Source organism: Dermochelys coriacea, chromosome 6, assembly GCF_009764565.3.
Source record: "Dermochelys coriacea isolate rDerCor1 chromosome 6, rDerCor1.pri.v4, whole genome shotgun sequence".
NCBI classification, from domain to species: Eukaryota; Metazoa; Chordata; order Testudines; family Dermochelyidae; genus Dermochelys; species Dermochelys coriacea.
Window position 1 is genome coordinate 86,954,970 of NC_050073.1, and position 21,073 is coordinate 86,976,042.

At 46.3% G+C, this 21,073-nt stretch overlaps 1 protein-coding gene across 1 annotated transcript in view; it reads left to right on the top strand.

Moving 5' to 3' along the window:
* ESRRB (estrogen related receptor beta) overlaps positions 1–17,765 on the top strand; it is a 237,324-nt gene extending 219,559 nt beyond the window's left edge. Inside the window, exons 9-10 of the mRNA XM_043516231.1 lie at positions 2,893–3,162; positions 13,370–17,765. Of these exons, the coding sequence (XP_043372166.1) occupies positions 2,893–3,162; positions 13,370–13,614 (515 nt within the window). The 3' untranslated portion in view covers positions 13,615–17,765. The remainder of the gene's footprint in view (positions 1–2,892; positions 3,163–13,369) is intronic.
* The last annotated feature ends 3,308 nt before the right edge of the window (positions 17,766–21,073 follow it).

Genomic DNA, 21,073 nt, shown 5'->3' on the forward strand with positions numbered 1-21,073 from the left:
TATAAACTTTGGGAACTGAAACTACAATAACTACTCTGCACAGCAGATATCCTCTCTCCCAGAGGGGATAGCATCAGCTCCTCATGCAGTAGAGGGCAGTGTCAGCAAAGCGTCAGAAATCAGGAGATCAGGAGCCTGATGCACACTTCACATCAGCCCATTCTCCCATTTACTCAGAATGCTGCCTTCAAGGGCTGAGGTAAAAGGGGACTGTATATTAGCTGCCAAGGAGGGGCTGAGGGCAACGGAAGAGGCAGGTCTAAGAGAAACGGATTTTTTTAAAAGAAGGAACCCATATGTTACTGTTCTCTTGGCTGTGACAGCCTGCAGTAGGGGGCACCAAACTTTACTAATGTGAACACCTAACCCTGCAGGACCTCCAGGCACTCCTGGCCAAGCACAGCTAACTCAAGAACGCAGCAGGTCCTTCCTATACAAACATATTCAAGGCCTGGAACAGGCCTGGATTGTTATCTGGAGAGAAGCGTGTGGCAATGGGGATTCTGCGCGAGCATCCCTCGCACAGTGATGATAGACCAGACGCTGTTGGGCAGATAGCACTCAGCTAGGGATTCAATCTAACTCATTTCACTCTTTATTCCAGCTTGTCTCCCTGGTGGTCTTTAGCTGTTCCCTTATTCCCTCTGGCACTCCTCCCAAATGGATTATTGATTCCTCCCTCCCACCCACTTCTACCCCCAGACCTCACACACACAGCACGTGACAGCTGATTGGTATCTGTTAATTAATGTGGCCTGGGGCCTCTTTTCTATTCAGGGGCCTGATAAGGGAAATTGGCTGTCCAAGGGCTGCCATGCCATTATCACCCTTTTCTTCCCCTGGCAACACAAACACAAAACATGGCGTAGTGATAAATAAATAAGACTCACGCATCCCTCTGCCCTCACTTCCTTGGGCTGAGATAGCACAGATAGAAAAACAGAACCTACAATCAGTCAATACAGCAATCACCAGCTCTTTTGTTAATTGCTGACTTGATAACAAGAGAAATCAAATGATCATTGCAATGGCTGGTTACCTGGGCCCAGACACAGCGACGTGAGCGGTGAAGGCTGTGGGAAGAAAGGGCATCTCGCTGCACACAGTTCACAGCCTGCCGGGCTGAGGAGTCTCAGAGGCAGAGGCTAATGAGCTCAGACAGGGCTGCAGGAGGAGAGTGATCCAGGGGCAGAGGACCCCGAGTTATGAGAGAAAAATGGAGGGGGAAAAAAGCCAGTGTTGGAGAGAAAGGCAGGAGCCTGAAGGTGAGGAAGGGGAGAGAATGCTACACCAAGTTTTAGGTGTTTCTGCTGCTTAGAAATACCCAGGTCTTCCCATTTCAACTCAGTGCTGTGAAACTCTATTGCCAGGACAGGCTGCCCCAGTGCTGCCGAAGAGTAAACAGAGACAGACACCCCACTCAGGTCTCTGTCAGGGTGGACAGGGACACTACATACCGTGTTTAGGATTTTCTGACAAATAGACACAGGGCAACTGTGTCCATTCAGGATCCAATGTCAGGCTGCTACAGAGCCTGAGGCCATCTCTGCCATATCGCTCCTTTTTCTTAGGCTCCAGCAGAGTTTTTCCTCATTGCTTTTCTGATGAGAAGCTTCTTATGAGGTCTGATCATTTCAGGAGAAATCTTTCTCACACTCCCTTTTATGTCAGACACTGGAGCAGAGAATGCCTCTCGTCTCACTCTCCTCTGTCATGTGGGTTGTGAACTCACACTTCTTTCGGTGTGAGCAGTGCTTTGTGCCTCCCAGTTTATGGTCATTTCGTCTGTATTTGGGGAGGGTCTGTCTCAGGTCTGCCCATCTCTGTAGTAAGCTCTATTCATGTGGCCAGGATCTATGTTTGTGGAGGGATCCGTACCGTCTTGCTGCTTGGTTTGTTCATACCGACGCATCTGTTGGTATTTTAGGGTTTGGTCTGGCAGCCTGAGCATTTTTCAATATTGGATGGAGCTCTCATTAGAAAGCTGGAGTCGCTGAGTGCGGGGAGTTGTGATGGTCAGAAGTGGATCATGTTTTCATATGGATTTAACTTGATCCTCCAGTGTGCTATAGTGTAGCATCTTTGGCTGAGATGGCATTTTGATCATGATGAGCTTGAAACTCAGGCAAGTGTCTTCTCTTCCTACCCCATCAGGAGTCCACTGACTCCCTTTGGAGTGCTTCCCTGTCAAGCCAGCAGAGTTCCTGGCTGGGATGGGAGGAGAATGGGTTGCATTAAATAAAATACAGCAGGAGGAACAGGGAAGCAAAGTACCAACCAGGTAGTACTGCAGCAGGAACAGGGTCAGGGTACATCCCACCATCGTGTGGCCTGAGGACTGGGCTGTATTCAGGACAGCATTGCAAGGAAAAATGGGGAGCACAAAGGATGGATTCCAGGCAGGGCTTCAGGTGGACTGGGAAGTAGAGAGATGGGTGAATTCCAGAGGTGCCAGACACTACATGATGAGGGACACGCAAGTATCTAGACAGGGCATGTCTACACGGCCCACAGCAGCAAGCCTTCCAGCCCAGGTCAAGAGACGTGGGTTCCCAATACTACACTAAAAATAGCTCTGTAGACATAGCAGCTCAGGCTCTGAAGCCTGGGGTGGGGGGGGAAGGAGGCGGCATTAGAACTCCAGCCCAGGCCACAACTTCAGAGCACCGTCTCCACAGCAGTTTTTGAGCGCTAGCATGAGCCCCACAAACCCAAGGACATTGACCAGGGCTGGCAGGCTCACCACAGGCTTTGGAGAGGTGCTCAGAGACCCCAGGTAAAGTGCAGGGGATTGGGAAGATGGAGTGATTCCCAGAAAAACTGGGGAGCTATGGGGGATACAGCCTTTGGAGCCCATCCCAGTTTGACCCTGCTTGTCATTTGCCCTGCCAGGTTTCTCTAATCTCTCCCTGGGGGACCAGATGAGCCTCCTGCAGAGCGCCTGGATGGAGATCCTCATCCTGGGCATTGTGTACCGCTCATTGCCCTACGAGGACAAGCTGGTCTACGCCGAGGACTACATCATGGATGAGGAGCACTCGCGCCTGACGGGGCTGCTGGAGCTCTACATGGCCATCTTGCAGCTGGTGCGCCGGTACAAGAAGCTGAAGGTGGAGAAGGAGGAGTTTGTCACACTCAAGGCCCTGGCCCTTGCCAACTCAGGTAAAGCCATGACCCGGACTGCTGTGAGGCTCAGGGAGCCAAGGCCAACATGGATCTAGCATTCTAAGATGCTCCTGAGGAGTCAGAGGACCAGTGCCGGGCTATGCTTTGCCTCCTGGTAACAATGAGTCTCTCCAGTGGATCTAACACAGCACCCACTCTCCCCCACTGTTTTCCCTTCAGTTTAGAAGTGAATTGAGTACCTGGTGGAAATGTAGGCCTTATCTCCAGGGGGTCTGGAAATAGGGTATAGACGACCCTTTTCCCTCTTAGAATGCTGCTCCCAATATTGGCCCTGGTTGGAAAGGAATGACTGGCTGGGACAGGAGTTGAGGTATGAAATATGAGCCCTTTCACTCATGAGTCCCCAGCTCCAATCTGGCCTTCAAGTTTGTTGAGAGGGGGGACTGGCTGGCTTTTGGAGACAGAACTACTGAATATGGAGCTTTTCCCAACTAGTGTACTGGATCCAATCAGACTTAGGTCAGGGGGACAGGCTGGATCAGGGAATGGGATATGGAGCCTTTTATCTTGAAGTCACCAGTTCCGATTCAAGCCAGGGTCAGAGGGAGCCAGATGGCTCTTGGAAAATGGGATTCAGCACTTTTTGTTTCAAAGGCCCTGTCTGAATCTGGCCCAACTCAGTGGTGACTAGAGAGAAGTCAGACTGTAAAATCAGATTTTACACCCTACTCAAATGTATGGGGTGCTGGCCAGTGTGCAATTAGTTGAGGGTTCCAATCCCAGTTGACAAGTGGCTACAACACCAAAACCACCACTACAGTTGGCACTGACTGTCCCCCTTCGTTAGCAGCCTCACCAGAGAAGCCAAGGTCTGAACAGGCCACGGAGAGTAAACTCCACTTTAGCCAGAAAATGGGGAGAGGCCCTCCAGAGCAGAGTGAGGTCACTGGTTGGGATTAGGGCAGTGAGAGCTTGCCCCAAATCACAACAGATAGTGTGTGCTATGTTAATATTGCACATGCAGCTGAAAAGGTTGCTACTTGCACATCTGTCCGCCAGGGAACAGTGAAAGTCATCAGAGCTAAAGCTACTGCACGATGAGACCTGCCTGCCTAAGCTTTCAGAGATTCACAGAGCTTCAGGCCAGATGGGGCCATTAGATCATCTAGTCCAGTGGTTCTCAACCAGAGCTCTGAGATCCCCTGTGGGACCACGAGCAGGTTTCAGGGGGCCCATCAAGCAGGGCCAGCATTAAATTTGCTGGGGCCCAGGGCAGAAACTCAAAGCCGCACTGCATGGGGCTGATGCCCCGAAGGCCCGCCACCTGGGGCTCAAGCCAAAGCCTAAGCCTGAGCAACTTAGCTTTGCGGGGACCCCTGGAGCATGGGGATCCAGGCAGTTGCCCTGCTTATTACCCCCTAATGCCAGCCCTGGCTTTTATATGCAGAAAAAATACGTTGTGGCACAGCTGGGCTGTGGAGTTTTTGTAGCATGTTGGGAGGAGCCTCAGAAAGAAAAAGGTTGAGAACCCCTAGTCTATAACACAGGCCATTTAACTTTACCTAGTTACTCTGTATTGAGCTCAATGAGCTGTGTTTGTAATAGTCTAAAGCATAGCTTCCAGAAAGGCATCCAATCTTGAAGATATCAAGAATTGGAGAATCTACCACTTCACTGTGTAGCTGGTTCCATGGTTAATCAACCTCACTGTTAACAGTTTGTCCTTACTTTCTCATTTGAATTTGTCTGGCTTCAGCTTCCAGCTATTGGTTCATGTTATGCCTTTCTCAACTAGATTAAAGAGCCCTTTAGTGCCTGGTATTTTCTCCCCGGGAAGCTACTCATACAGCTTAATCAAGTCATGTCCCAAACTTCTTTTTGGTAAGCTGAACCAATCAAGCTGTTTAATCTCTCACTGTAAGGCATTTTTTTCAGTCCTTGAATAATTTTGTGGCTCTTTTCTACAACCTCTTTAATTTCTCAACCTTCTTTTTAAAACGTGGACACCAGAACTGAATGCATTATTCCAGTTGGTTTCCCCAATGCTGTAACAGAGGTAAAGTCCTCCCCCTACTCACTATTCCTGTTTATAAGACCACTCTGGCCCTTTTTGCCATAGCTTTGGAGTGACAGCTCATGCTGAACTGCTTGTCTACTATAGCCCTCTAAATTATTTTCAGAATCACTGCTCTCCAGGGTACAATCCCCCATTCTGGCAGTATTGTCCGCATTCTTTGTCCCTAGATGAATAACTTGTCATTTGGCTGTATTAAAAGGCATTTTGTTTCAATGGTTGCTCTGTATGACCACACGGTCCTCATCATTAGGTATCACTTCGACAATCTGTATCACCCACAAGGTGTATCAGCAGTGATTTCATATTTACTGCCAGATCCTTGATGAAAATGTTGAACAGCATCAGGCCTAGTGCCAATCCCTGCAGAACCCCATTTGAAGAGGATTCCCCATTGACAACTAGTTTTTAAGATCTGTCAGTTAGCCAGCTAACATGCTTTATTGCTATCCTATAGTGCTAATTTTTAATCAGTGTTGTGTACTACTAAGTTAAACACCTTACAAAAGTCTACATCTATTTTTTCTACGCAGTTACCTTTATCAACCAAACTTGCAATCTCACCAAAGAACAAAATCAGGTTTGTTTGACATGCCTTATTTTCCATAAAATAATATTGACTATCAAATGTTATATTCCTATTCTTTATTAATGGAATCCTGAATCAGCTTTTCATTATTTTTCCTGGAATTGAACTCAGGATAACTTGTTTATAATTCTAAGTCATCACACTTGGCCTTTTAGAATATTGGCATATTAGCATTCTTCCAGTCTTCTGGACTTTCCCTGGTATTACAAGATTTATTAAAAAATTATCAGTGAGCCAGAAAGCTCCTGAGCCAAATATTTTAGGATTGTTGGGTACAAGTTATCTGGGCCTTCTGATTTTAAAAATGTTCCTGCCTAGATGTTGTCTAACGTCGTCCTCAGTTACTCAGGGACTGAAAAGTAGTTCTTCATCCTCAGATAATGAGATTACATCATTCTGCTTCTTTCCAAATACAGAACAGAAATATTTACTGAATACTTCTGCCTTTTCTGCATCATTATTAACAAGTGCACAATTTTCACCTAGTAATGGAGTACTGTTGCTAGATTTTTGTTCCCAATATACTTTTTAAATAAACCTTCATTATTGTCCTTAGCCTGCCAGCCATAGATTTTTCCCTGATGTCCTTAATTTCCCTTATTAATTTTCTGCACTTCATCACTTCTGATTTATATTGATTGCCATCTATTTCCCTCTTTTTCCATTTGTTATGAGTTGCTTTTATATTTCTAATTGCTGCCTTCACTTTGCACTGGACCAGGATGGGCTTTTAGCCACAGAGGGCCTCTTTCTTGATTGTGGCTTTTTGGCAATCTACTAAACTCTTCATGAAGAAATAGCCTCTAACCTAAAAGGAAGGTCCCTGCATTACACTGGGAGCAGAAACCAGAGCAGTGATGTGAAGGAAGCTACAGGCCCTAACACCCACCCAGTTAGGCTAAAGTGCTAAGGAGTACACAGGAGGCTGTTCTGTGGGCTATGCTCTAAGTGGGGACATATGAGCTCGATGCTGCCATCAAGGTTTTTTTGCAATAGACGCTTCAGTACTCAGTGTTGCTCTCTCTCTCGGCCATGCTCATGCCTGGGGCATAAGCAGGGCAATGCCCAGCTCAGGATATGCTGGAGCAGACAGTCTGTGGGATGAGTTACAGGGCTGTGACAGAACAATATTTACCATAAAATAAAGCAACCAACTCTCAGCAGCCGCTCTGTGGTTCTGCTTCTGACTCCATGAACCAGGAAAAACAAGGGTAAGGATTAGAAAATGCTGAGCCAAATCCTGCTCTGAGCTACAGGGGTGCAACTGCTTTGACTTCAGTGGGTTGGTGCAATACAGCTGCAAGCAGAATTTGGTTTTTACAGCCCCGGTATTTCTTGCTCGAATATCTGAAAGTCAACAGTGTGTGAGATCTCCCTGCATGCCTCTGTTTTTTTCCTGTGGAAAAAATAGAATGTGATCATGTAACTAAAAACCTGCATCACATCTATACACACAGGCGGATGAATTAAGGTTGCACAGCTGACCTTAGGTTGGCATTTTCTAACTTTTTAGTACTTGACTTAACCTTAATGTCCCTGTAATGTCACTATGGTCTCAATTTCCATCTTGAGGGGCACACTTGCACAAATGCAGGGACACATATAAATGCCTGCATGCAAATGGCTGACACCTGCACCTACAGATGTACCTCTGAGCCAGTCCCCAACTCTACTGATCATGAGCTAATTCAGTTTAAACTAAGTGGAAGGATAAACAAAATAAGTCTGCAACTAGGGACTTTAATTCCAAGCCCCCTGTACATTCATATCCTTGGGTTCTTCAGTCCAGTCCACTTCCCTAACTAATTCCCTTAAGTTTGCCCTTTTGAAACCACTTTGCCAAAGTTGCAGAAGCTACCTGAAACCTGCATCCCAAGCATGGGGTGGGGGGAAATTCATCCAAACTGGATGAGCAAGCACCTCCAAGAGGTTATTAAGAGAAAGCAGAAAACCCATGAGGAATGGAAGATGGGACAGAGTAGCAAGGAAAGCTACCTCCTCGAGGACAGAAAGTTTAGGGAAAAAGTGAGAACTGCCAAAAGCCAAATAGAGTTGGACATCTGTGGATGAGGGGAAAGCAGTGGATGTGTTGTTCCTTGACTTTAGCAAAGCTTTTGATACGGTCTCCCACAGTATTCTTGAGGGAAGTTAAAGAAGTATGGGCTGGATGAATGGATTATAAGGTGGATAGAAAGCTAGCTAGCTAGTCGGGCTCAACGGGTAGTGATCAATGGCTCCATGTCTAGTTGGCAGCTGGTATCAAGTGGAGTGCCCCAAGGGTCGGTCCTGGGGCCGGTCTTGTTCAATATCTTCATTAACGTTCTGGAGGATGGCGTGGACTGCACCCTCAGCAAGTTTGCAGATGACACTAAACTGGGAGGAGTGGAAGATATGCTGGAGGGATAGGATACAGAGGGACCTAGACAAATTAGAGGATTGGGCCAAAAGAAATCTGATGAGGTTCAACAAGGACAAGTGCAAAGTCCTGCACTTAGGACGGAAGAATCCCATGCACCGCTACAGACTAGGGACCGAATGGCTAGGCAGCAGTTCTGCAGAAAAGGACCTAGGGGTTACAGTGGATGAGAAGCTGGATATGAGTCAACAGTGTGCCCTTGTTGCCAAGAAGGCTAACGGCATTTTGGGCTGTATAAGTAGGGGCATTGCCAGCAGATCGAGGGACGTGATCATTCCCCTCTATTCAACATTGGTGAGGCCTCATCTTGAGTACTGTGTCCAGTTTTGGGCCCCACGCTACAAGAAGGAGGTGGAAAAATTGGAAAGCATCCAGCGGAGGGCAACAAAAATGATTAGGGGACTGGAACACATGACTTATGAGGAGAGGCTGAGGGAACTGGGATTGTTTAGTCTGCAGAAGAGAAGAGTGAGGGGAGATTTGATAGCTGCTTTCAAACTATCTGAAAGGGGCTTCCAAAGAGGATGGATCTAGACTGTTCTCAGTGGTAGCAGATGACAGAACAAGGAGTAAGGGTCTCAAGTTGCAGTGGGGGAGGTTTAGGTTGGATATTAGGAAAAACTTTTTCACCAGGAGGGTGGTGAAGCACTGGAATGCGTTACCTAGGGAGGTGGTGGAATCTCCTTCCTTTGAGGTTTTTAAGGTGAGGCTTGACAAAGCCCTGGCTGGGATGATTTAGTGGGTGTTGGTCCTGCTTTGAGCAGGGGGTTGGACAAGATGACCTCCTGAGGTCCCTTCCAACCATGATTTTCTATGACTCTATTATCGCAAAGGAAACTAAAGCCAACAGTAAAAGGTTATATAGCTATATAAACAAAAATAAAATAAGGAAAGAAGAAGTGGGGCTGCTGAGCACTGAGGATAGAGAGGAGATGAAAGATAATCTAGGCATGGCCCTCTCTTTTTAATAAGGCTAATAAAGAGCTTTGGGAATAGTGGCTAATGGGAATGAGGATATGGAAGTAGAAATTACCACATCCGAGGTGGAAGTCAAACTCAAACAGCTTAATGGGACCAAATCAGGGGACCCAGATAATCTCCATAGAAGAATACTAAAGGAACTGCCACATGAAATTACAAGCCCATTAACAAGGATTTTTAATGAATCTGTAAACTGGGGGGATGGTCATACCCTTTAACCGAGAATTGCTAATATAGTACCTATTTTTAAGAAAGAGGAAAAAAGTAATCTGGGAAACTACAGGCCTGTTAGTTTGACCTCAATTATAGGCAAGGTCTTGGAACAAATTTTGAAAAAGAAAATAATTAAGGATATAGAGATAAACAGTAATTAGGCTAAAATACAACATAGTTTTACAAAAGTTAGATCATGCCAGATTAACCTGATCTCCTCTTTTGAGCAGATAACTGAATTTGTAGTCAAAGGAAATGCAGTAGATTTAATCTACCTGGATTCCAGTAAGGCATTTGATATAGTTCCACATGGGAAATTATTAGTTAAATTGGAAAAGATGGGGATTAATGAGAGAATTGAAAGGTGGCTAAAGAACTGGTTAAAAGGGAGACTACAATGGGTGATACTGAAAAGTGAACTGTCAGTTTGGAGGGAGGTTTCTAGTGGAGTTCCTCAGGGATCGGTGTTGGGACCAATCCTATTTAACATTTTCATTAATGATCTTGGCACAAAAAGTAGGAATGTGCTAATAAAATCTGTGGCTATGACAAAGTTGGGAGGTATTGCTAATATGGAGGAGGATCAGAATAGCATACAAGAAGATCTAGAGGATGTTGAAAACTGGAGCAATAGAAATGGGATAAAATGTAATAGTGCAAAATGCAATGTCATGCATGTAGGGACTAATAAGAATTTTTGCTGTAAGCTGGAGACACATCAGTTGGAAGCAACAGAGCAGGAGCAAGACGTGGGTGCATTGGCTGACCACAGGATGACTGTGAGCCACCAATGTGATGCAGCTGTGAAAAAGGCTAATGCAATCCTAGAATGCATCAGGTGAGGTATTTCCAGCAGAGAGAGGGAAGTGTTATTGCCATTACATAGGGCACTGGTGAGACCTCATCCGGAATACTATGTGCAGTGCTAGTCTCCCATGTTTAAGAAAGATGAATTCAAACTGGAACAGGTGCAGAGAAGGGCTACTAGGATGATCAGAGTAATGGAAAACCTACTTTATGAGAGGCAACTCAAGGAGCTTGGCTTGTTTAGCCTAACCAAACAAAGGATGAGGGGAAATATGATTGCTCTTGATAAATAATGGAGAGGAGTTATTTATGTTAAGCTCCATTGTTGACACAAGAACAAATGGATATAAACTGGTCCTCAACAAGTTTAGGCTTGAAACTAGACAAAGGTTTCTAATGGATCAAAGGAGTGAAGTTCTGGAATAGCCTTCCAAGTGGAGCAGTGGGGGCAAAAAACATAACTAGCTTCAAGACTGAACCTGATTAATGCTGAAGGGCTGGTATGATGAAATTGCCTACAATGGCATGTGGCCATCTGCAACTGCTACCAGCAAAAATCCTCAGTGGCCAGAGACGGGGCACTAGCTGGGGAGGGCTCTGAGTTACTACCTGGGAAAGAATTCTTTGTGTCTGCTTAGTGGGTCTTGCCCACGTGCTCGTTTCCCCCAGGTCAGATTGGCAGCGACGCTGGGGTTTCTTCACCTTCCTCTGCAGCATGGGCATGGGTCATTTGCTGGTTTAAACTAGAGTAAATGGTGGAGTCTCTTTAAATTATGGGTTGAGGACTTCAATAATTCAGACAGAGGTTATAGGTCTATTAAAAGGTGTGTGTGTGTGTGCGCGCGCCAATTTTGGTTGTACATAGTCCTGGAGGTGTCAGCACATTAAAGATTAATCTTTAATTCCTGGATACTCAAGGAGAATCCTGGAGGGCTAATACCCCCTATGTGTGTGAGGTTCTGTGGCCTGCAATGTGCAGGAGGTCAGACTAGATGATCACAATGGTCCCTTCTGGCCTGAAAGTCTATGTGAAGAAGCTGAGTGATTCAGCTGAGCACAGACAGGGGATTGCTGGGAGACAGCTTCCATCGCTGGAGCCCTGGAAGGTCACTGACCCTTTTTGTGCGTAAAGCTTCAAGGAGATGCTGCGTGGGACTACTGGAGAGAATGTGTGTGGTTTTATTTGGAGAACAACAACCAATAAAGAGCAGTGAAGACCACCATTTCCCAAATACTTCATTCTAAACATCCCGGCAGGGAGCAGGTTCTGAATCACCAGTTGCCCTGTTACTCCGTGCTGTGTGTGCCACAGTGTCAGCCGTTGCCACCCAGAGCCTAAGTATTCAGAGGAATTCTAGTGGTGAGGGGCTCCCCGCAGGTTAGCCCAGAGCCCTAGTTAGTTAGGAGCGTCTCATCCTGTCCGTAATCTTATCCCTTTATTCTCTGCAGCTGCCCTGCCTGAAGACATAGTGCTGAGGTGACATGAGCACAGTTCTGCAGCAAGGGGTGAACTGTGCCACAAATTCTGTGAGGGTAGAACATGGAGACCCCTGCTCCTATGGGGCCCCAGGGTGGCAGCTGAAACTAAACTTTTGTTGTTGGGGGAGGCAATAGGCACTGTCTGCAGCAACTTCGACAGACTGGCTGTCCATTATCACACATGCTCTCTGTCCCCCATTCACGGAGCTCTGCAGAAGTGCAGGCATGGCTCTTGCTGAATGCACACGTTAGGAGGGAGTCCTTAGATTACCATGCCGTATGCCCCTGTGGGCCACAGCCTGGCAGCCTCCCTCCTCCTTGGTGCTCTGGCAGCTGTAAAAATTCATAGCCATTGATTTTGTAATTAACAGTTTATCAATGCAATCAACACTGGCTCACTGATGGATTGCTGGGAAATTAATCCTGCAATGTTATTTTAGTTTTTGCAGGCCACTGCAGATTTGGAGCTCTTCTCAGCATAGAGAAGGGCAATAGGCAGAGCGGATTTGGGGTGCGGCTGGGTCTTTATAAAAGAAACAGAGGGGAGGAAATGGGAAATACATTGTTGCTAGGGTTCTTCAGCCTATAGAAATCAGCTGGCAAGGAGAAGCAGCACTGTTATGCTGATTCACCTATCACACAACAGCAACCCCACTCCAAGAGTACCTGGTATATAAAGCACAGTAAGGTACATGCTTCCACCCAATCCCACTGCCCCTAAGGGAATGAACACAGGGAGTGTGAGCTGGGGCTTAGAGCTAGTGATAAGGATCAGATCTGGTGTTCTCATTTGAAGCTGACTCGCTGCACCTTTGGACAAGTCACTTAGCAGCTCTGTGCCTCAGTTTCCCCATCTGTAACACACCTCCCTCTCAGCTGGGGTTTGAGACTTATCTGTAAAGCACACAGACTGGCAAAGTACGATTGTAAGCACTCACCTCAAGGGCAAAAGCTTGTTGTTAGCAGCTGCCCATGTGCCTCAGACTGTGCAGCTACTCTAGTCACACTGCTCAGCAAACCGGGGGAGCCACAAAGCAGCTGTGGAGAAAGGATAGTTTTACTTTTGCTGGTTAAAAGCCACGCTGTTGCCGCTCTGTGACCCTCTGCCCAACCATGTCCTGAGCTGGGTATGGCCCTGCCAGTATTCCAGGAAGTGTTTCCATCTCTCTGCCATCCCGAGCAGCTGCACTGCAATTAGTTCATACTGATGAAGCTCTATGGAAGTGTTAATTTTACCTACTGTGATCACTCTTGATTGATGGCACAGCGGCAGCCCCTCACGGTGCATGCCACTCCCCCTCGGGAACATAGAGGGCTGGTAGGCACAGGAGTAGCCAAGTACCCATCCTAACTTCAAGCTAGCGTCGTTCTTGCGCAGCTCTCTAGCCCACCTGTAGAAGTGGTTTGGTTATAATGCAATTCACCAGCCACCCTTTGCAGCCCTACTGGCCCCCGAGCACCCACTGCCAGAGTGCTGCAAAGCCTGGCACAGGGAGCCATGCTGGGGGGCACACCCACCACTTCCAGCAGCAGCCCTGACAGCTCTTCTCACAGGGGCCCTGATGCTTCCTACCCAGGAGCTACTTTCCAGAAGCTGCAGCATTGACAAAGCCTTAGATTCAAATTAAAAATGCAGTTCTGTTTTTTGACCGTCGCTCTTTGCTATCTGTCTGCCCCCTCACAGATTCCATGCACATAGAGGACATGGAAGCGGTGCAGAAACTCCAGGACCTTCTCCATGAAGCCCTGCAGGACTACGAGCTGAGTCAGCGCCATGAGGAGCCACGGCGGGCGGGCAAGCTGCTGCTGACCTTGCCCCTCCTGCGGCAGACGGCTGCCAAAGCCGTGCAGCACTTCTACAGCATCAAACTGCAGGGCAAGGTCCCCATGCACAAACTCTTCCTAGAAATGCTAGAGGCCAAGGTCTGACGGACCTGGTGCCAGCCTGCAGCGGCCGGGGAACAAACTAGAAACAAAGACACAGACACAGAGCAATCCAAACAGCAGCAGGGGCCGGCTTTTATCTCCAATCATTTATTATGGAAGAATTATTTAACGTCCAGTTGTCGGCCTGCTTGCCTGCCTGCCTGTCTGCAGAATCTCATGTACAGAGGGGGAAACTCTTTTAATCAGTCACCTGTTTTTGTTTTCTCTGTAGGAAGTACCAGAGCGTGCTCGCGCTCTTGCACTTGCAGAAGGGCCTGAAGGGAATGTGGGCCCCTGAGCTGTTACGCTCTCTGCCCTATCTGGGGCAGCCCGTTCCCCAGCTCCCTCCAACAACTCTGGAGGAGGGATGGGGGGGATTGAAGCAGGACATGAGGAAGAAAAGAGGCAATAGACTCCATCTACTGGTGTTGTGAGGGAGGAGGCAGAGAGGGCAGCTCCTGCTGTTTGTCATCTTGTTCCAGCTTGCAGGCCCATGGGGCAGGTGCTTGTTTAGAGAAGATCCTCATGGGACCTCTTCACTCGAAAACGGTTGCCTCCTGCACACCTCTAGCTACACATAACATATGTACATAGAGGCCCCACTTCCTATTGGGAAAGATGTTCCTGCCCATGTAAGATATTTGGCGATCTTGTACAGTGTGTCATTACGCCTGGCTATTCCACTCCTGGGGCAATCGCACATTCCCACAGGCTAGTCAAGTGGGAGGCTACATGTTTCAGAGAATGCGAGTCCCCCCCTCTCAAGGGGATGAGCCTGACATTTTGCTCCAGTGCTGGATTCACATGATAGTCTCTGCAACCTCACACATGGTGCTATTTAAACCCCCCCCCCCATTTCCACCATGCAGTGCATCAACTCTGCCTCGTCAACTCAGTAAATAGTCCTTCCCCCACTCACATGACAAATACCTGTCTGCAATAATGGGGCCCAAATGTAAATACCCCCTCTCCCACCCAAGGATTACCCATCCATTTTTGAGAGAATGGATGTTCGCCCCCAGAGATGCTTGGACTTTACTCCACCCACTAGTTGGGAACAAAGGGAATTGTCCTTTGGAGAAAACTATGTACCGCAGGCCTAGGAAGTCGCTAGTTGGTGCCAACTGAAAACACATTTAAATGGAGTCAATCAGTCCCTGACTCCCACATACAATTGGCCATGTCCCTTGCCTCCCTTCCACCCCAAAAATAATCAACAGCCCATCTCAGACTGCTCTGTGGCCTCGTGAGGCCTCATGGGGCTGGCTCCAAAAGAAAATATTTCTTTTCAGGAAACTTTCATGGGGCAGGTTTGTGCCTGTCCTACTCCCCACCTTTAACCAGGTTTCTAGAATGGCTTTCGAAGTGGGAAATACCACAACTCCAGCAGTCAGAGGGGAACTTCGGTGGCTGAAGAAATTGGGGAAGGAGTTTCAGTGACTACCTCTTCTAGGGCACTTGTTCAAAGCCAGCCTGACACAGTGATGGCTCAAAATTATCTTCTGGCACCAGATTTGAGGAGAGAGAGCGTGAAGAGTCTTGGTTAATTTATGCATCCTAAAACTACCAGCACGACTGGCACTCAGTAAGCCCTTGCTGGCAGTCTCAGGAGAAAGGCTATGAACTGACTGACTGAGCAGGTCATCCCCTAGACGTAGCACCTCTGAGGCAAGGGTGAGGCACATTAGCACACAGTATCGTGAAGCTTGATCTCCATGAGAGCAGCAGGCATCATTGTCCAGGGCCGTCATTCAAACTACATTTTCCAGTGCTACACTCACTCCCTTTCTGGATCAACTACGTTAGAGAACAGACAGAACCACCCAAAACAAGGCTTAGATGGCAGAGCCAGCAGCCACTTGGGAGATGTGCATCCACTTCCGCAAGGCCGAGAATGGACAGCAGCCTTGTGCTTCGAACAGACTCTGGTGCTGATTACCAGCTGCTCTCAAAACAGAGACTTCGGTTGTATAAAACATCCATGTAATGCTCCGTGACCTGAGCTGGGAAACACGTGTGGTTGGCATGTAGCCAGCTCTGAGTACATGCTGCACTTTGGCAGCTGGTTCTGGCTGTGTAGCATCAGGTAATTTTACTCACAAGCTGGGATGGGCTTACCCAGCACTGTGGCCAACACCCTGGATTCACTTCTTGTCAATGCCATTTCCACCCGGAGCTCTGCAGGCAGCTGCACTGACCTCTGTTCTGAGCGAGCATGGCCATGCCTCTTTTCGGTGCACAGCACCCTGGTACAGACCTGGCTGTAGAGGCCCTCAGAAGCGGTTAACATCAATGTCCTCAGCCACAGGTCCCTGGAAGGAGCCTTCTCTTTGTTGCAAAAGGACTTGTCCTACACTGCTACCGGTGGGACAATTTTTGAGTCACCAAGGGAAAGTTGAGCCCCACAGGAGGGAGAAGAGAGGAAGGAGGGAGCTGCTGAATCTAGGTCCCATCCCCCCAAGGCTGCTGGCTAGTTCAGCCTGAATAGTTTAGTGGTGTAATTTGTGTAGTGAGGGGAGTAGAAAACTTTTGAAGTGCTTTCTGCGGTTATCACTTCACCCTTCACCCCTAACGTGCTACCAGTGGAGATAAACAGAGACTAAAGCAGGCTGGATGGATACACGCTGCCCTCAGAAGAGCTGCAGGACTCTTTCTCCATTTTATCTGCATAATCCTTGTGCCCATCATGTCCCCTCACACTCATAGCTCTAAGATGACAGACCCTGGACCAAGCCATATAAGCATCTCAGCGGGCTGGAAAAACCAATCAGTGTGTTAATGAATCGCTTTGCCTCTAAGCAAGGGCTGTGATCTCTCCCCTGGAAATGCAAAGGGAACGCATGCCTGGAACAAATCCCAACAGCCGCCCCACCTTCTTTAACTAGGAAACAAGGCCACAGCTCTTTAGCACATGAGGTAGTCATAGGAAACCTACATCCAGGCTTACTCTAACCAGCCAATATAGCACTATGACAGCAGTACTTAAACTATGGGAATGGATGCCCAGATGAGCAAGACAATGGCATTTGGATTTAAGGGTGTGTCACACTCCAGGCCTCTCACACTTAGAGAGCCTGGGGGGCTGCAGTAACTACTTAGGCTAGTGTATGCTCAGCAACATCTCCCACACGTGGTCAGCGATGTAACAATCTAGCCTTTAAATAGGAAAGAGGTTCTAGGACAGATTCCCTAGGAACCCTGTAGGGAATTCATGCCTTGTGTAAGAGTCATTGATCCAGTCCTGTACTACTGTAACTTCACATGGTGTAGGAGATGCTGGAATCCAAACTTGGGATGCATGTGGGTTACTAAACACCTGAGATTAGTTTAAAACAAGACACAGAGGTAAGTGCTTCAACAAGTGTGCATAAGCATGAAGCTGAGTCCACCATTCATTCCACTAATGGGAGCTGCATCACACAGCTCCCACTCACTATGTACCACTACACAGCAAAGCTTTGCATAGGCAGATAAACTAAACAGCAGGCAGCTGCTACAAAAGGTAGTCCTACTCAAGACAAGTCCGCCTCTTAGACAGTCACATTCCTCTTGGGAAACAGAGGTCTCTGGCCTCTAGAGCAAAACAAATTGCACAGGGATCAATTCAGATAAATGGTGAAACGCTGCATGGAACTATGTTTCTGGGCAAACACGGGCATTACCTTACAGTGAAACTATGACGCTACGGAAGAAACACTGAATCACAGCCTGGCAGTATAGTTCATGCCAAATAGGGGGCATTATTCTCTCTCATTAACCTGACTGCATCAATTTTTGAACTATTACAAACATATTATAAATTCATGCTGCACCAGAAAATATGTAGGAAACTATTAAAGGAAAAGTCACTGAGAAAGACCCTAAAATGTAACTGGCTGAGCTGAGAAAGAGCTTCCACTCTGTATCCACAAGCTGCAACCAGCCACATAGTCAAAGTCCACCCTGTTTCTGTGGCTGCATTATATGGGGAAGCCGGAGAGAGAGTGAGGCTGTGCGAATGATGCAGGGAGTTGTAGTCAGACAGTGCAATAAACAGTATCTATTTTACTCAACTATTATCTGCTCCTGAAAAACTGTTAAATAAATAAATTGTATTCTTGTGGTACAGGGCATTTCAAACAAAACAAGAAATAAAACACAGACATGTACAAACTAATCCAGCCAAGGTGATGTTTATTGGGTTTCTGAAATGCTCCTTCCCCCTTTGCTGAGGGGAGGTGGCATTTTGCGGTGCACTGTAGGGTAACTATACCCATTTCACTTTGTATAGAGCACTATGATAAAAGGTTTAGAACAGACTGAACTATGAGAAAAGATTAAAATAAAATTGGGCATGTTTAATCTTGAGAAAAGATGCCTGAAGGAGCATCTGATAACAAGTCTTTAACTATGTTTAAAGGGGGTTATATATGGACTGTGGTCAATTGTTATCCATGTCCACTGAAGGTACGTCAAGAAGTAATGGGCTTAATCTGCAACAAGGGAGATTTAGGGTAGATATTAGGAAAAGCTTTCTAACTATAACACAGCAGGGCACAGGATTATCCAACAAGTTCTTGGAATGTATTGGAGACAATTTTTTATTTCAGAAGGTGGAGAAAGCTACTAGGGGGGAGGCTGTTCTAGATTTGATTTTGACAAATAGGGAGGAACTGGTTGAGAATTTGAAAGTGGAAGACAACTTGGGTGAACGTGATCATGAAATGGTAGAATTCATGATTATAAGGAATGGTAGGAGGGAGACCAGCACAATAAAGACAATGGATTTCAAGAAGGAAGACTTTAGCAAACTCAGGGAGTTGTTAGGAAAGATACCATAGGAAGCATGTCTGAGGGGAAAAACAGTTGAAGACAGTTGGCAGTTTTTCAAAGAGACATTATTAAGGGCACAAGAGCAAACTATCCCACTGCGTAAGAAAGATAGGAAGTATGGCAAGAGACCACCCTGGCTTAACCAGGAGATCTTCAATGATCTAAAACTTAAAATAAAGAGTCCTACAAAAAGTGGTAACTCAGTCAAATTACAAAGGATGGATATAAACAAATAACACAAGTATATAGGGACAAAATTAGAAAAGCCAAGTCACAAAACGAGATCACATTAGCTAGGGAAATAAAAAGAAACATGAAAACATTCTACAAATATGTTAGAAGCAAGAGGAAGACCAAGGACAGAGTAGGCCCATTACTCAAGGAGGGGGGAAAAGACAACAACAGAAAATGTGGAAATGATAGAGGTGACTTCTTTCTTTTGGTTTTCACCAAGAAGACTGGTGGCGATTGGACGTCTAACATTGTGAATGCCAGTGAAAATGAGGTAGGATCAGAGTCTAAAATAGGGAAAGAACAAGTCAAAAATTACCGTACTTAGGCAAGTTAGATGTCTTCAAATCACCAGGGCCTGATGAAATGCATCCTAGAATATTCAAGGAGCTGACTAAGGAGATATCTGAGCCATTTTCTTTGAAAAGTCATAGTAGACAGGAGACATTCCAGAAGACTGGAAAAGGGCAAATATAGTGTCCATCCATAAAAAGGGAAGTAAGGACCACCCGGGGAATTACAGAACAGTCATCTTAACTTCTGTACCCGGAAAGATAATGGAGCAAATAATTAAGCAATCAATTTGCAAACACCTAGAAGAAAAGAAGGTGATAAATAACAGTCAGCATGGATTTGTCAAGAACAAATTGTGTTAAACCAACCCGATAGCTTTCTTTCACAGGTAACGAGCCTTGTGGATAAGGGAGAAGTGGTATATCTTGACTTCAGTAAGGCTTTTGATATTGTCTCACATGACATTCTCATAAACAAAATAGGGAAATACCACCTAGATGGAGCTACTATAAGGTGGGCGCATAACTGGCTGAAAAATCATTCCCAGAGATTAGTTATCAGCGGTTCACAGTCATGCTGGAAGGGCATAACAAGTGGAGTCCCACAGTGATCAGTTCTGAGTCCAGTTCTGTTCAATATTTTCATCCATGATTTAGATAATGGCATAGACACTACACTTATAAAGTTTGTGGACGATACAAAGCTGGGAGGGGTTGCAAGTGCTTTGGAGGATAGGATTAAAATTCAAAATAATCTGGACAAACTGGAGAAATGGTCTGAAGTAAATAGAATGAAATTCAATAAGGACAAATGCAAAGTACTCCACTTAGGAAGGAATGATCAGTTGCACACATACAAAATGGGAAATGACTGCCTAGGATGGAATACTGTGGAAAGGGATCTGGGGGTCAAAGTGGATCACAAGCTAAATATGAGTCAACTGTGTAACACTGTTGCAAAAGCAGGAGTGTTGTAAGCAAGACATGAGAAGTAATTTTTCTGCTCTACTCCGTGCTGAGTAGGCCTCAACTGGATTATTGTGTCCAGTTCTGGGTGCCACATTTCAGGAAAGATGTGGACAAATTGGAGAAAGCCCAGAGAAGAGCAACAAAAATAATTACAGGTCTAGAAAACATGACCTATGAGGGAAGCTTGAAAAAATTGGGTTTGTTTAGTCTGGAGAAGAGAAGACTGAGAGGGGACATGATAACAGTTTTCAAGTACATAAAAAGTTGTTACAAGGAGGAGGGGAAAAAATTGTTCTTCTTAACCTCTGAGGATAGGACAAGAAGCAATGGGCTTAAATTACAGCAAGGGCAGGTTAGGTTGGACATTAGGAAAAACTTTCTAACTGTCAAGTGGTTAAACACTGGAATAAATTGCCTAGGGAGGTTGTGGAATCTCCATCATTGGGGATTTTTAAGGGCAGGTAGGACAAACACCTGTCAGGAATGGTCTAGATAATACTTAGTCCTGCCTTGAGTGCAGGGGACTGGACTTGATGACCTCTTGGGGTTCCTGCCAGCCCTACATTTCTGTGATTCTGTCAAAATTCTCTTGTGAACAGGTAAATAAACCTGGCTGTTTAAAGTTTGGCTAGCAATTCTGCTTTTAACCGATGGTGATGTATGCAATGTACTTGGCACTGGCTTGGGAAAGGTTATTGCAGTTTTGTCCCTGCAGCCTGAGCTGCACTTTCACAGGGCACAAAAATAAGCAAGTGATGAAAAAGCTTGAACCTGTTCCAGTGAAACAGTGACTCGCTAATCATAAAATACATAGTAGGCCTAAATGCAGCAGTGATATGAAGAATGATGCAAGCTGCGTAGCAGCTCTAAGTTGCTCAGAAAATCAAGGGGAGCAGTAAAGTAGTGTAACTTGCCCTCATTTGGCATTCACAGGATGTGAAAATCTCACACATTGAGCAGATGGAGGAAAAGTGATTCACTGGCTGAGGAAGAGAATTGGGAGTTATCAAACCTGGGTTCTGAGTTTACTGCTACCACCAATACTGGGACCCAGGGCCAGACAGTTCACCTCTCTGTGTTATTCACTCCAACCCACCCATGACCACTGTGGTACCTCATGTCAGGTAACTAAGGGTATGTTGGACACTGCAGCTGGA